This window comes from Typopeltis vanoorti, chromosome 6 (genome assembly GCF_054136105.1).
Source record: "Typopeltis vanoorti isolate ZY-2024b chromosome 6, IOZ_Tvanoo_1.0, whole genome shotgun sequence".
NCBI classification, from domain to species: Eukaryota; Metazoa; Arthropoda; class Arachnida; order Uropygi; family Thelyphonidae; genus Typopeltis; species Typopeltis vanoorti.
Window position 1 is genome coordinate 101,546,383 of NC_143554.1, and position 15,000 is coordinate 101,561,382.

Here is a 15,000-nt window from a genome sequence, read left to right on the forward strand (position 1 = left end):
TACAATATGCAAATACTTGTCCTGGTTGACCGAATAGTTGGCATATCCGCTCTCTAACCAATACGCTATTGGTTCAAATCCCCGCCGTGAACAATGGATGTTTGTGATTGTCTTTAGGTAGGAGATGAATTTCATTGCACAGTGTGAGACCACCTTTCCGCTTATCAGAGGTTTGAAGAGGGTGGTTTGTGCTTGGTCTCTAGAGGAGGTTTCCAGATTACGTAATAAATTTTTAAAAATGTATAAAAATATATAATAATAATAATAAAATTCTACCCCACCTATTACGAGCTTTCGTAGATGGGAGTCACACACACACACACACACACACACACACACACACACACACACACACACACACACACACACACACACACACACACACACACACACACACACACACACACACACACACACTTATAATAATATAAATGGATAGCGAAATAAAGAGAATTTTGTTATAATTTTTATTAATCATACTGCTTTTTTAAGTCATGTTAGCAGTTTAATGGAATATTAACAACACTGAGAAAGGATTAAAACTAATTTTAATACTTCCAATATTTCGTCTCCGTCACAGAGACATCTTCGGGGATTACAAAAACATTTTGTAACAACACACACACACACACACACACACAAATATAATATAAGTGAAACGAAAGTCCTATGTAGGTGGTGCGCCCTCTATGGGCATTTGCAGGTGGCCTGGGATGTAAAGAGGGATCTCTGATAATTAAAGTTTCCCAAATTTTGGGAAGTTTAATGCAGTCGTATTTGTTTGAATTAGGTTGATTCCTGAGTGCAGATGCAGATTCAAAGAATAGTCTTTCTTTTTTGAATTTACTATGGTGGAGCATGGTGTTTTTTTTTTCAGGAGATCCTGAGGGATGTATCCAAAACATGGTCTGCAAGGCCAGACTGACCATAATCGTGTTTGCAGATGTAAGAACTGTGTTCTTCTAACCGGATGGACGCTGACCTGCCTGTTTGTCTGAAGTAGGCAAGTTTACAGGAACAAGGTACTCTATATACACACCAGGCACTGAAAGAGGAGGGAGCTGGTCTTTAGTGGAGCAGATAAGGGTAGCAAGTTTACGGTGGGGCTTAATTTGTAATCCCCAAAGATGTGTCTGTGACGGAGACGAAATATTGGAAGTATTAAAATTAGTTTTAATCTTTTCTCAGTGCTGTTAATATTCCATTAAACCTCTAACATGAATTCTTCACAGGCACTTTAGCCTCAACACACGTGCTTGTTTAAGTCGCCTTACTTTATTAATAACAAAATAATATTCCTAAAATCATTTTCAGTGATTATCACTGGCTGGATTTTCAGCAGTCAGAGTGCTTTCCGATGTTCAAGTATCAGTCGGATAGCACCAAAATAGGAAATAATTTAAAGTGATACCCCTTCCGTCTTTTATGACGCCTTTCTCATAACGGTTATGTATCTATTATGAAGCAGAGTTGTTGCAATACGAACGCATATAACAATTCTGTTTTGTCTGAAAGAATTTTATTGAAATTTGGTATTTAAAATCTGTACAAAATTTTGTCGCGCCATCTCAATTTTAGTTTAAACTGAACTATTTGCAAGGACATAAAAATGGCTAGAGTCTTCTCACCTCATTCGGTATAGACGAAGGAACCTATAGACGTGAGGAACCTTTTTCTGGTCTCTTTCGACTAAAGGTGAATTAACTGCTCTCATACGGTGGTGGATGGTTTTTTTCCTCCTGGTAACTGGGGTTTTTCATCCCTCAAAACAGGCAAATTGGCCCCGTGAACACACGGCTACAGTCATAAAAATATACTATGGCAAGGAAGGCAACGAGAAACCACCGTGTTCATAATCATTTCTCTAGTATGGGATATACCTATCCCTACTAGCTGTATAGTTGAGGGAATAGGGATAGGTATATCCCATACTAGAGAAATGATTATGAACACGGTGGTTTCTCGTTGCCTTCCTTGCCATAGTATATTTTTATGACTGTAGCCGTGTGTTCACGGGGTCTTTAGGATAGGATAGGAAAAAGGGCTAAAGCATTTGAGTATTATAACATGTTAATTCTTCTCTGACTGAATAGAATTTAAGGAAATTTGGAATATATTTCTGCTGAACTCTTTCATTTCATTTCAGTTTTAGTTTGTTTGACCGAATTAGGCGAAACGTGAAAAATCATATTTGAAGTGACTTTTTTTTTTTTTTTAAGAGAATGAATAAATGAATTCTTCATTCTGAACATTGAACATTTAGGCTAATACTACGTGCTGTATAATCCTCTGACTTGTATGAATCTGAGTTATTACCTTTCCATATAAATGACAGAGAAATAATGTCAGTGAATGATTATTTGCATTCTTCAGGTAACTAGACATTTGTCTAATCTCAAACCCAACAATCATCTTGCGATTTCTAAAGCGGTAGTTTCCAAAAGGGAAAAATCATGCCTCTGTGTGAGACCAGCTAACTTACCTTTGGTTAAACAATTCTTACAAATGTTCATTGTGGTGTTGACATTCGAAAGCGAACATTTCTTGGACAGAATTTTGAAGTTTAGATGAGCATCTGTCTTGCTTCTAAGTTTCGTCTGTGTGTGTATCTAACTTCCCCCCGACACCTAACAGTTGTTTGTGTTGCTGCAAACATTCCATTTGTTTCACGATAAAGACCGCAAGTATGAAAAAAACTTACTTCAATCGCTTCAAGGAAAAGGAGAAATCATGCAACTAGTATTATGTGGAGCGATCCTTTGGATTGTAGATTTATTTTGAATTATGGCTGAAGCAACTAACTTAGGTACCAGGCCAGTGTATTATGTCTGTTAATTGCGTATTATGCCTTTTTGCGGTTGGAAACAAAACGAGTTAGGGTTAGGTGCCAGGAGATGGCAGCACTTATTTCCTCTCTCTCCATCGGTTACCGCTTATAATTAGTGATAGTAATGGGCCAGCTATCTCTGATTGGCTACTGGTGAAGACTGAATCGCCCACTCAGTCTCCAAAAGCTAGATAGGACTAAAAGGCCTTGCCTGCTTCCTATAAGGGACTAAAAGGCATTAGCTGATTATTATTATTATTATTATTATTATTAAAAACCAGGAGAGACTAATACTTCTCCGATGAACACAGATGCATTACGATCTTGATTTTATTTTCTTAATTCCACTAGCCTACATTTTAAGTTTACTAAGATGACAATAGACAATTTTAAAAATTACCTCAGCTAAAAAATTCGAAAAGGTGCTAGTAAAAATTAATTTAAAAAAAATAGGAAATAAAATTTTGAAAAGGCAATAATTGACAAAAACTGTAATTAAAAAAAAAAGCTTGTATGCAAAACAATAATTTACAAAAACTAGCAGAAAATTATATTTAATATCAGACTGAAGACGAATTTCATCGCCCGATGTTGGACCACCACCCTGTTTATTAGAGACCTGAAATGGCTTGAAAAAAAGTTCCATGTTGGAGCAGGGTTTCGGGACTATGTAAAAAAATAAATAAAATACAAAAAAATTATAAAATTAGTTAAAAAAAACTTTAGTCCACTTTGTACTAATGCACTATAATGTACTCTCCGAAGGTTGTGGGAATCACTTTAAAAATACTCTTGTCCTGCTGGCGCATGCCGAGACCGCTTAATTAAGTCAAGTGGTGTATCAGAAACGCCCTCAATAAGGAATCCCGTAACAGAAGTTACCCAAAGTTTGGAAAGCAGCTTAAATAAAAAGAATAAAATAAAATTCAACAGCAGTTGATTTTGAGCCTTTTTTTAGCCATATAGCACGTTATTTTACTTTTTTATGCATATGATAACATTTATTTATTATTATTACTTATAACGACGAGTTATTTCAAAAGCGCGCAAAATAAATAGCGTGAATCACGAGCGCATTGTTTATCTGGACTGACCCCCCCCCCTGACATATTTTTTCCTTTACTCCCTTTACCGTTAGTTGCCTTAACAAGTGACTCAATGCGCTATTTATTTTTATACGTGAAAACATTAATATCTCCCAGAATTGTGTTTTCATGCATGGTAGGCTGGCTCCTTATGGGAATTCAGTTTCTTTCTACAATATAATCGGCAATCAGTTGATCTGCCAATCAACTGTTCCCGATTATATTGTATGCAGTATATGCATTACTGTGTATACAAGTGTTATGCATATACTGCATCACATTTTAATATATGAAATATAATGCATAAACTGCATTATATTTTAATATTCTGGACAACTTCATGTATGTGAATAATGTAAACATATATAATATAATTTTTGAAAAAAATCCCTAGGATTAGAAAGTCATGAAAATGAGATTGAAGAACTGTTGCATAACCTGGATAACAATTTGTCTATAGAAACAGATGGAATATCAACCTGTTTGCTAAAGGAATGTTCAGCCAATTGACCACGCTTTTCACATGTTTGTATAACTTGAGTCTCAGCTCAGGAATGATACCACAGGAATGGAAGGAATGTATAATAATTCCATTGTACAAGGATGATGCAAAAACTGATGTGTCTAACTACCGATCTCTCAGTATCTCTGGTGTAGTAGCGAAGATTTTAGAGAAGTTGGTAAGAACTCGCATACTGAAATGGGTAGACAAACATGTTATGCTCTGCAAGGAGCAGCATGGGTTTACTAAAGGAAGTCATGTTTTAGCAGTTTGCTCGTATTTCATAACAATGTTATTACGGCCCTGTTGGATAAAGGGAATGGATACACTATGATAATATTGGATTTTTCTAAGGCATTTGATAGGATACCATACGAAAGGCTGTTGCATAAACTGGAGAATATGGGATTGGAATATAAACTCTTGACAGACAGATATCAAAAAGTGGTATACAGTGGGTGTGAATCTGCCAGATTTAAGGTGACAGTGGTGTACCTCAGGGGTCCTTGGATCATTATTGTTCAATTTATACATTAATGACATCGGGCAGAATCTAAGATCTAACATCAGATGTGCAATTGTTTGCCGTTGATACGAAGATAGGCAGGGCAATCAGGGATGCTACTGATATTCAGCAATTACTAAATGATTTGAATAGATTGGAAATTTGGGCAAACGAAAATGGCTATCAGTTTAATATTAGTAAGTGTAAAGTTATGCACTTTGGCGTGATTAGAGTTCCAGCGGCATGTTATATTAGCGGGGTTATGTTACAAAATACTGAAGAGGTAAGGGATCTTGGCGTATTGGTGGATAGGAATTTAAAGTGCATATATCACATAGCAAAAGTTGCAAATACAACTCAGAGGATAATTGCTATTGACGCGAACCTTGACATGTAAGGATAAGGAAGTAATTTTGCTTCTTAATAAGGCTTTGATAAGACCACACCTGGGTTATTGTGTGCAGATTTGGTTTCGAGGGTTCAAAGGGGATAAAAAAAAAGCTGTGGAAAGGGTGCAAAGAAGTGTTACAAAGATTATATCCGGATTGTGGGATTTAGAGTATGAGGACAGATTGCGATTGTGATTGTAGACTCCGGTTAACAGGAGAAAGAGGGGGTGATATGATAGAGGTGTATCAACTTTTGAATGGGTGTTATAGGATATCAGCTGATGAAATTTTTCGTTGTATGGAAGATGGAGAGAGAGAGAGAGAGAACATGGGGGCATCCATGCAAGTTAAGTTTGTTCATAGTCAAGAAAGGGGTGAGAGCTAGGTTTTTCTCCCAGAGAGCAGTGAGTGAGTGGAATAATTTGTCCTTAGAGGGTAGTGAGTGCATCTATTGTGAATGAATTTAAGGGGAGGTATGATAGCTTGTTTGGGTAATTTTAGGCCTCCCTCGATGAATCCTTGATTCCACGGAGGTCTCAAATAATAATAATAATTATTAAAAGTTTTTGTATATCTATATTTCGAGTTTTTTTAATGAATTTTTTTGCCGTTCATTTCAGTTATCAAAAGAGATACTTTGAGAAAATCCAAATACAATTGTGATACGTCGATATTTTTTATATAAATATCTATAATTGCTTCAATTTATTTTTATTTAGGGGCACAAAAATGTGTGCGAAGGTGGCGAGGTTCAATGTGAATTGTGCTCTTTGAAAATAATGCGCAAAAATTACAGGAAACACACCGAACAAGAATGCCCTGAAGTGATTTTGCCGTGCCGTTTCTGTGGGAAAGAATCTCAGAGAACTGAACTCCGTGTAAGTGTTTGCGGAAATCTTGTATTATGAAATGCATATTGATGTTTAATCTCCCTAATTTTTTTTCTATATACATAATTGTATTTAATGTATTTAATTAACAGGTTTTTCTTAATTCCATTTTAAATTAGGCAATAAGCAATTGTGTGGTCATGTTTAAAAAAAGAGGGGGGGGGATTTTCGCTGTTGCGAAAATATCGTCTGTTACCATTTCTTAATATATATATGCAGACGATATTTAGTTGTCTCTTTCCATAGGTGCATGAAATGAATTGCGATTTAGAGGTGATCACGTGTCCACACTGCACTGATTGGCTGTGTCGGAAGAATCTCAAGGACCACATCAACGTGGAGTGTCTCGAGGCAGACGTCATGTGTCCTACTTGTAACGAAGTCTTTTTGCGCAAAAACATTGAGGCGAGTTGGAATATTCTGCATGTCTTTTTCTCTCTTTTGTTCACGTGTGTGAAGTGAACTTTTACTAAGCATAGAATGTTCTTGATTCAAAGCTAATCTTATATTTTGTTTATTTTAGGATCACTCAAAGGTATGCGATTTTGCACAGGTTGATTGTGAGTTGTGTTCTGGAAAAATACTTCGTAAGGATTTCAATTGGCATCAGGAGGAAGAATGTCCGAGTGTGCTTTTGACTTGTCGTTTCTGTGGAAAGAAGGTTCAAAGAGGTCAATATCGTGTAAGTATTTAGAGGTGGGACAGGAGGGGGGGGGGGAGGGAACTTACCGCCAGAACGAGTGCATATTGTATTTCTGCGCTTCTTGGTATTAGTATAGAACCGTATTAATTTGCATAATCAGAAAATAAGGGGGGAACTTGGTTTTTCATCCCACACAACAGTGGCAAACCGATTCAGAGAAACGCGCAATTTACAGACATAATACACTGGCTTTATAGCCTTAGTTGTTTCGGCCCTAAGTTTCACACAAGCTTCTATGGATTATTCATGATACTGAATAAGAGATATATCCGGACATCATCTAATGCATCCTCCAGTAATTTTAATGTGCCATAATTTTTAAACTTTTATGTTATATCTGCAAATGTATATATGTTATAGAAGTTCGAGTCATCGAACTTCTCAACAATCATAAACTTGCGTAAGCCTCATAATAATTTTCATAAAAAAATGTCTGCAGAACGATTCCAGTTACCATAACAACAAATAATTGCGTTGGAAAATGCTCAAAGCGGAAATGTGAAAAGAAAAAAAAAACTTTGGCGTGTTAACGTTTTGTTTTCAAAATTACGCCATAAACATTTCCATATTTATGGCGTAATTTGGACTCGAACGAAGCACAACATTTATTTTTTATTTTTTAACGTAGTGATGAGCGTCTTATCACTTAGCTACTGATTGCCTGTTTTTGTTTCTGACGTCGTAAGCTGTTACGCATCGTATTATAAACAAAAATAGGACAGTGTTGCCAAGGAAGCACGCCGAAAGTTGATGTAACATTCATTTTGTTCAAAAAAAAAAAAAGCAAAATAAGCACGATGAGTCGGCTGACTCAATGGAGGGGGAGGGGTGATATTGCTTCTTAAGTGTTGGAATCCACTCGTCATCAATGATGATGAAATATGAACAACGGCTGTCTTGCGAGGACGATGCTACATTTGCGTTTTTGTTGGTTCGAATCCCTTCAAGGACGCGTGAAACCTAAGAATGTCTTTTCTACCTGAGTTAATCCGGTTTCATCGGGTGGTGGCAAGTTTTCTATCCGGGTAACTTGTGGTTTTAATCTCGCAGCCAGCTAACTGGTCGGTTTCAGCTGCTTCCTCTGTGGTTCTATTCGAATTAAAGCAAAACCGAGTACCGATTTCTTTTACTCCCCCCCCCCCCCTGGCCCCAGTTATTTTTTTTAAATACAAATCCGCTTTCTACGATCATGACAGGGTCATCTTCGATCTCTTCCATTAATGAAAATCAACCATTAGAATAATAATAAAATAAATACTGTGTCGTCTGGTTTTTCTCAAGTACTATTGGATATTCATCTTATTAGAGAGCGAACGATTTATTAAATTAACTACCTTTTTAGTTAATTAAAAAGTTGATTACTTATAAACTAACACTTAATAAAAAAATTACTACTTTTTCGATAGTTTTTTTTTTTAATTATTTTTAACACGCGTACTATGTGACATAAATGTCAGATTTTTTTTTGTCTCTATTAGTAATCTTTTATTTGTTTTTCTTTTCCTAATTAACACTACAAGTAATTCAACATGAAATGAAATACTACTACTACTACTACTAATAATAATAACAACATAAATATAATAAATAAATAAAACTTGATGCAATTTATTTGCATTATTAATAATTCATTTCAGGCTCATGAAGAAGTCTGTGAACGTTTATTAGCCACTTCTGTTTCCTCCCAAACTGAAATCACTTATAGGGATATGGATAAGTATGTTGCTGCGGGTTGCGTCGAGAAAAATGGTGCATGCTGTACGTATGGAAAAGAGGAGACCGCAGTAAGTTATGTTGTTATCGTGTGTGTTTATCTACAAAAAGTTATTGCTGTGTATTATTGCTATGAATGTTGTCCGATATTGCCATACATCATTTACTTCTCTTAGCGGCTACTAGGTGACAGCACAGCACATGCAAATTGTATTTATTAAATATATTGATTTTACGTATTTCAGAGAACTTTATATAGACAAATACCAACAAATGTGGAGTTTTGTGCATATTTCAAGATCTTAAACTTTTTAAATATTTAACTAAAGTACTGGATATGTTTACTGTTGAAAAAACGTGTTATTTATTTCCTTTAATATTTTAGGAGCTGCGCATGGAAATTAAAAAACTGAAAGAAGAATTGCAATTAACGTCAAATAGACTTGATGGTTTGCTGCATGATCTCTCAGAATATCTTGGGGTAAGGTTTAAAAAAAATTCATTCCAACTTAAAGAATTACTGTTAGTTTGTAATTTTTATTTGGAGATCGTTTCTTAAATTAATACGAAAAATGAACAAATTTCTATGACTAAGCTCCCTGAGGGAGTAGACTGTCCGCCATACCCATAATTTTAGGAATCGGTTGGCAGCTTCACCTTGGTTATTTGACGTAAGATTTGAAAGGATGCAAATATCTACTTCCTTCTATGTATTACTGATCGTAACTGTCATGGCTGTGTGACCTAGCATGAGTTTGTTTTTTGCTGAACTTTTAAGGTTAAAAACTCAGGTTTCAGAGAGAATAAACCCTACTTACCGAAGAATTTAACGTGGGATTCCGCTGAAAAAAAAAAGTTTCTCTGGTTGGTGAATAGAATTGAACATTTATTTTTTTCATGCTGCCGATCTATCATGTGTTAAATAATAACTCATTTATATATCACGTTTTTGGTTGTATTTTTCCATATATATATATATATATATATATATATATATTTTTTTTTTTTTTTTTTTCACCTCTGACTGTGCTGCACTCGGTGTGCATGTCCCTTGCTTGTCCCCCCCCCCTCTATTTTCTCGGTTATTTTTCCTTCAGTTAATCTATTCATTTGACTGATGTTCAAAGTTATTTTCTGTATAGTACGAATTGTTCAAAAAAGCTTTTTGCGTTCGCGGTGCACCAATTTTTAGAAAGTTTATCGAATTTAATGTATTGGTCCCCGAAGTTGACTTTATACCTCATTGTAATTCTTTTGCTATTGGAGCAAAGGCTATAAAGCAACAGCATACTGATCGTCTCTTCACCCCCCCCCCCACCTCCATAAGTTATCATAAAAAAAAAAATAAAAAAAAAATCAGCTAACGCCTTTTTATTCCCGTATATACGGGAGTAGGCGAGGCCATTTAGCCCTATCTAACTTTTGGAGACTGAGTGGGCAGTTCAATCTCCACTGGTACCCAATCAGAGACAGATGGCCCAAGGCTATCACTAATTAAGCGGTACTCAGTGAAGAGAGACGGCTCAAATGTGCCGCCATCTCGTGGTCTCTAACCCTAACACAATATATTTAATGTCTGAAATAATGTGGGTTCTACGGTCGATTTTCTTGAGTTTACAGGACGAAAAACCCGAGTTTCCGGGAGGAAAAACCTGCTTGCCCGTGCCAGAGATCGACTAACTCGGGAACCGGTCGAAAAAAGGCTTAGAAAAATTTCCTCTAGTCGCCGACTAGACTCGAAACCAAGACTTCCTTCGTGCGGCCTAGCGCGGTGGTGTGCAAACGCCACATCCACTGAGCTACACAGAAGCTCTAAGTTATCATAGCATAAGTTAAATCATTGCTTTTACAATAAGTTGACCTCTCACTGGCCCAACTCCTGGGATCATTTATCTAATGTACGACTCTCATTACGGTATTCACGCACAGTTTTATACTTTTGATCCAACTAATTACCTAATAAAAAATTTTTAAACTTTTTTTCTCGCCCTTGTCATTTTATATAATTTCTCAATGCAGTAAAGAAAGCAATAAATAAATTCTCTTGAAATTTATGAACTGCTTTGAAGACACACTAACTGCTGTTGCGTAACTGTTTTGGATTAAATCCAACATATTATTTAAAGAAGAGTTCAGTATGTGGGTCCTGTGTGGCCGCTGATGTCGATCTGGTCCGTGAAAAATATACATCAGGAAATTGGCTTAAATCCGCTATAACAAAAGGATACAATCACGTGTTCATCTGTTCAAAATTTTAAGTTTCTCGAATGTTTTCGCATTGTATTTTTATTTTTCAAAACTCGAGTTGTATTTCTTATTCTTTTTGTCTTTGGGTTTTCTCTCTTTTTTAGAAACAAGAAAGATGTCTTTCTATTGTGCCGGAAAATATTGATTCATTCCCATTGACTACCGATCCAGAGAAACAAAAACTGATCAATGCTCAACTTCGTGTCCTGTTACACGCTCATCAGTGTCGACAAGTGCAAAGACCTACAGAAAATGCCGAGACTCGATGGTGTTCAGTTCCTCTTTGCCGTAGGATGAGAAATGTGCTCAACCATATGAGTTCCTGTCAAGCTGGGAAGAAGTGTCCAGTTCCACATTGCATGTCTTCGCACGAGATCCTCTCTCACTGGAATAATTGCACTATAATTAACTGTCCCGTGTGTACCATTTCGGAAAGTTCGGATTCTGTACACCAGGATTAAGTGATATAATTGTGCCTAGTCAATGAGCGGTTTTATGTTGAAGTATCACATTAGATGAGTTGGTTGAGTTATTATAATGTGTACTTCTGTCAGAAGATTCAATAAAATAGAAGTTGAATGTGTCTTCTTGTTTTCTTTAAAACTTACACTTCTGTGCTGATTAGAAAATTTATGTTTGTTGTTATGGTATTCTGGCCAGATAGTGAAATACAGATATAGTTCGACCACAGATGAGAGAACCCCCGACACTTCTGCTCATGGCAGAAGGCGAATCCATTCCAATAATTGGATAATCGATCCAACTTGTGGGGTGTTTGTTTATTATTACAGGTCGGAAAATTATCTTTTTCTTTTACGAACATTCTAGTTTTTTTTAAAGTGGGAACTATTTCGTTTGTATAACATTTAGAAAGCACGTGATTTCGCCTGTCGGTGATGATTCCCTTAATCCCTTCCCGTTCAATATGAATTGACTCTTAATGGCACTCTGCCAGTTATGGTTCTCTCAACTATGGACAAACTGTTATCTGGAAATTTTTTTTACCAAGTCGCACTTACAGTTTTGTATTTAACAAAACTAGCTGCAGTGCACGAAAAGTTATAAACGTTTAGTACCGAGAATGAGTTGAGTTTTTTTTTTGTTATTCTTATTTTTTACATATTACTGAAATCTTGTTTCATACTGACCAAACAGGGGCTTCAAGACACTTCAGGCCTCTAAAAAGCGAGGCAACTAGAAATGAAATAATTTCCCACCTAAAGAAAAATTTATTTTTCTTTAGGTGGGAAAGTCAGGATTGCGTATTGGTAAACCACTCGCCCGGCCTGACTAGCCGAGTTAACTGTTTCTGCCATGATTCAAACAATGAGTTCGAATCCCCCATGGGCATGGATGTCTTTAGTGGCTTTGAAAAAAAAAAAGCTCCAAGTTTGGTCTTTAGAACAGTTTTTATGTAATCCTCCCCTTATATATAAGATAGCAATGCTATTATTATTATAAAGTGAATCCCACTGACCGGACTTGTTAATCATAGTACATTAATATTAGTGAGCAGGCGCTAAGTTTAGATTATCTGGAAATCTTTCTCTAGAGACCAAATAGTGAAACTTTTCCAGTCCTCAAATAAGCCAGATGGTAGTCACACTGGGTGATGAAATGCATCTTCTAGTTAAAGACATAAATATTCATGCCGACAGTAAGATTCGAATGCACAGCGTGTTGGCTGGTGAGGGAATACACTATCCGCTGGGCAAACTAGGCTAGCAAGTACTATAGACTAATAGTAATTTGTTGGTGGGATTCAAAATATAGTTTTAAAAATGCATAATTATCTCTTGCATGTCACATACTAAAAACAAAGAATAAGCATTACGTGTGTTAGAAGAAACTTGGTTTTCACTGTCAGTGTGTAAAGAACGTGCAAAAAAGAAAAAAGCTCTAGATAACGTTCTAATACACTTGCTGTATCCAATGAATGCTTTTTTAGCAAGTTGTCCTTTATGCATTTCACTTAGTCTAGTGCTGTATATCGTATATAGCAGTGAAAGTGATTAATAATAATGCAGTATAAGCATTCGTTTACTCGCTACTTTACTTCAACTAAAATTTAAGCTTCTAAGTGCTATAAACAGAACACCACGAGTGATGTTCTGTTTATAGCACTTATAAGCTTAAATTTTAGTTCGTGACATCTTCAGAAATATCACTTTCATAAAAACAAACCAGGGTGTAACTGATGAATTTGCAAATCTCTCATCCATATCAGAGAAGAATAGCAATTTGGAATCCCTGTTTACGATGTTCTTCTTTGGTTCAACATTCAGATGCTTTTATTTGCTATTTCTTTCACTTTCTAAATTCTGTTGACCACTCTGACGTTTTTCATTAGTTTTTGAAACTTGTTTGTCTACAATCCAAACAAACGAGGTCGCCAGTGAAGCATCGCCTACGATTCAGTGACTCAAACTTGAATAATTCTATGATTCAGTACCTGAAACACTTATCTCCTTGTGTTTTCAGGGGGGATGATGAAAACCTTATTAACTTAAATGCTACCAAAACACAATTCTTTTTTGTTCCATGCAAAAAATAGCCTATCCAGACATAATTTCCCTCCAACTTCTGTATTAATGACAGGCAAAGCAACCCCACTCCATGAAAAACAGCCCACTGCACATATCCTCGATCCTTTTATCAGAAAGATGTCAGAATTCTAAATCTAAATATCCTGCATGACAGAAATCTTTCTGGTTCGGAGGGGATAAAAGCCAGACATCAAATTAATGACTCATTGCATTCTCAGTTCTTTCGAAAATATTGGAAAAAGTAATGAACAATCAAATCGATCATCATCTGGAAGCACACCAGTTAATCATTGCCCACTAATATGGATTCTGCCGCTGTTGGTCCAGTGGATATCGCTGCTAGCATCACTCAGCTATAGACCAAGTTAGAGGAAGGTTTAGGAAATCAATATGGCCACAGGAGACACCTCCACTGCATTTGGTCATGTTTGCTACAAAAGCCTACTTACTAAATTATCATCATAGGTTTTCCCATTCACCCTTTGTAGCTGAATTGCCAATAGCTTCACTATGTGTCCTGATAGTTAACTTCCCCTTTCAGATTTCTTAAAAAATGCTTGAATAATTCAGGCAATGTACTTTCACCCATACATATGCTTTGTCCTATTCACTGATTTTAAATCCCTGCTACTCTAAAAGCAATACTTTCACTTCCCTTTATCCTTTACTGATACTTGTAGTAATCATATATTACAAATCTTGACATCTAAGATTCAGTAGTACCTCAAAAACACACCTCCTTGTCATTTTCGAGGGTGATCTGAAAAAGTGACTGAGAACTAAAATGTTCTCGGCCTCGACCATAGATGCCAACACTAAGATTTTTTTTCTGAGTTGGCACATCTGGCATAAGCATCCATGTGAAATTGCAAGTCATTCTATCAAGTAGTTTGTTCTATTCAGCAGTCCGAAGCAAAAGTGTTGTCTGTATCCTTTGAAATGGATAAAATTGAGTATATCGTGCGGTTATAAAATTCTTTGTAAACGAAGGTTTAACGCCAAAAGAAATTCATTCGCAGTTCATGAAATTTTATGAGCACTTTTCTCCTTCGTTTTTGACAATTAAGAAACTGCCGAGTTTAAACATGGTCGTACCAGCCTTGAAAATGATCCACGTGAAGGATGTCCAAAAAGTGGAACAACACCAGAAATCATTGATCAATTGCATGATATAGTATTCGATGACCGGCGAGTCAAAGCGCTTGAAATTGCCGAGACTATAGGCATTTCAAAAGAACGTGTAGGATATATTTTGCATGAACAATTGCAAATGAAAAAGCTTTGCGCAAGATGTGTGTCGCGCTTGCTCACAGCAGATCAAAAACGCACTCGCATGAAAATCTCTGAACAGTACTTGGAGCGTTCTAACAAGATTAAAACTGATTTTGTGCGTCGATTTATTACTATGGATGAGACTTGGCTTCACCATTACACACCGGAATCCAAACAGCAGTCAAAATAGTGAACAAGCCGGTTGTTCAGCGCCAAACAAAGTCGGTTCCATAGCATCGTTGTTTTGGGATGTTAAAGGCATATTGTTTATTAATTATCTTGAAAAGGGTAAAACAATAACTGGAGAATTTTATTCCGGTC

At 36.3% G+C, this 15,000-nt stretch overlaps 1 protein-coding gene across 1 annotated transcript; it reads left to right on the forward strand.

Annotated features, from left to right (window-relative positions):
- Positions 1 to 5,181: 5,181 nt before the first annotated feature.
- Positions 5,182 to 11,365, forward strand: LOC150105758 (TNF receptor-associated factor 6-like). The gene is made up of 6 exons (XM_090394547.1): positions 5,182 to 5,202; positions 6,028 to 6,186; positions 6,722 to 6,880; positions 8,539 to 8,685; positions 9,000 to 9,095; positions 10,966 to 11,365. Exons 1-6 carry the CDS (start codon positions 5,182 to 5,184, stop codon positions 11,320 to 11,322), a joined length of 939 nt encoding a protein of 312 aa, XP_090250673.1. The 3' UTR covers positions 11,323 to 11,365.
- The last annotated feature ends 3,635 nt before the right edge of the window (positions 11,366 to 15,000 follow it).

Bases quoted from the DNA above. Each gene is read 5' to 3' on its own strand.
- LOC150105758 (XM_090394547.1), top strand. From the start codon at position 5,182: ATGTTACAAAATACTGAAGAG. The intron at 8,686-8,999 runs GTAAGTTATGTT...TTAATATTTTAG, and splicing joins ATGGAAAAGAGGAGACCGCA to GAGCTGCGCATGGAAATTAA. The intron at 9,096-10,965 runs GTAAGGTTTAAA...TCTCTTTTTTAG, and splicing joins ATCTCTCAGAATATCTTGGG to AAACAAGAAAGATGTCTTTC.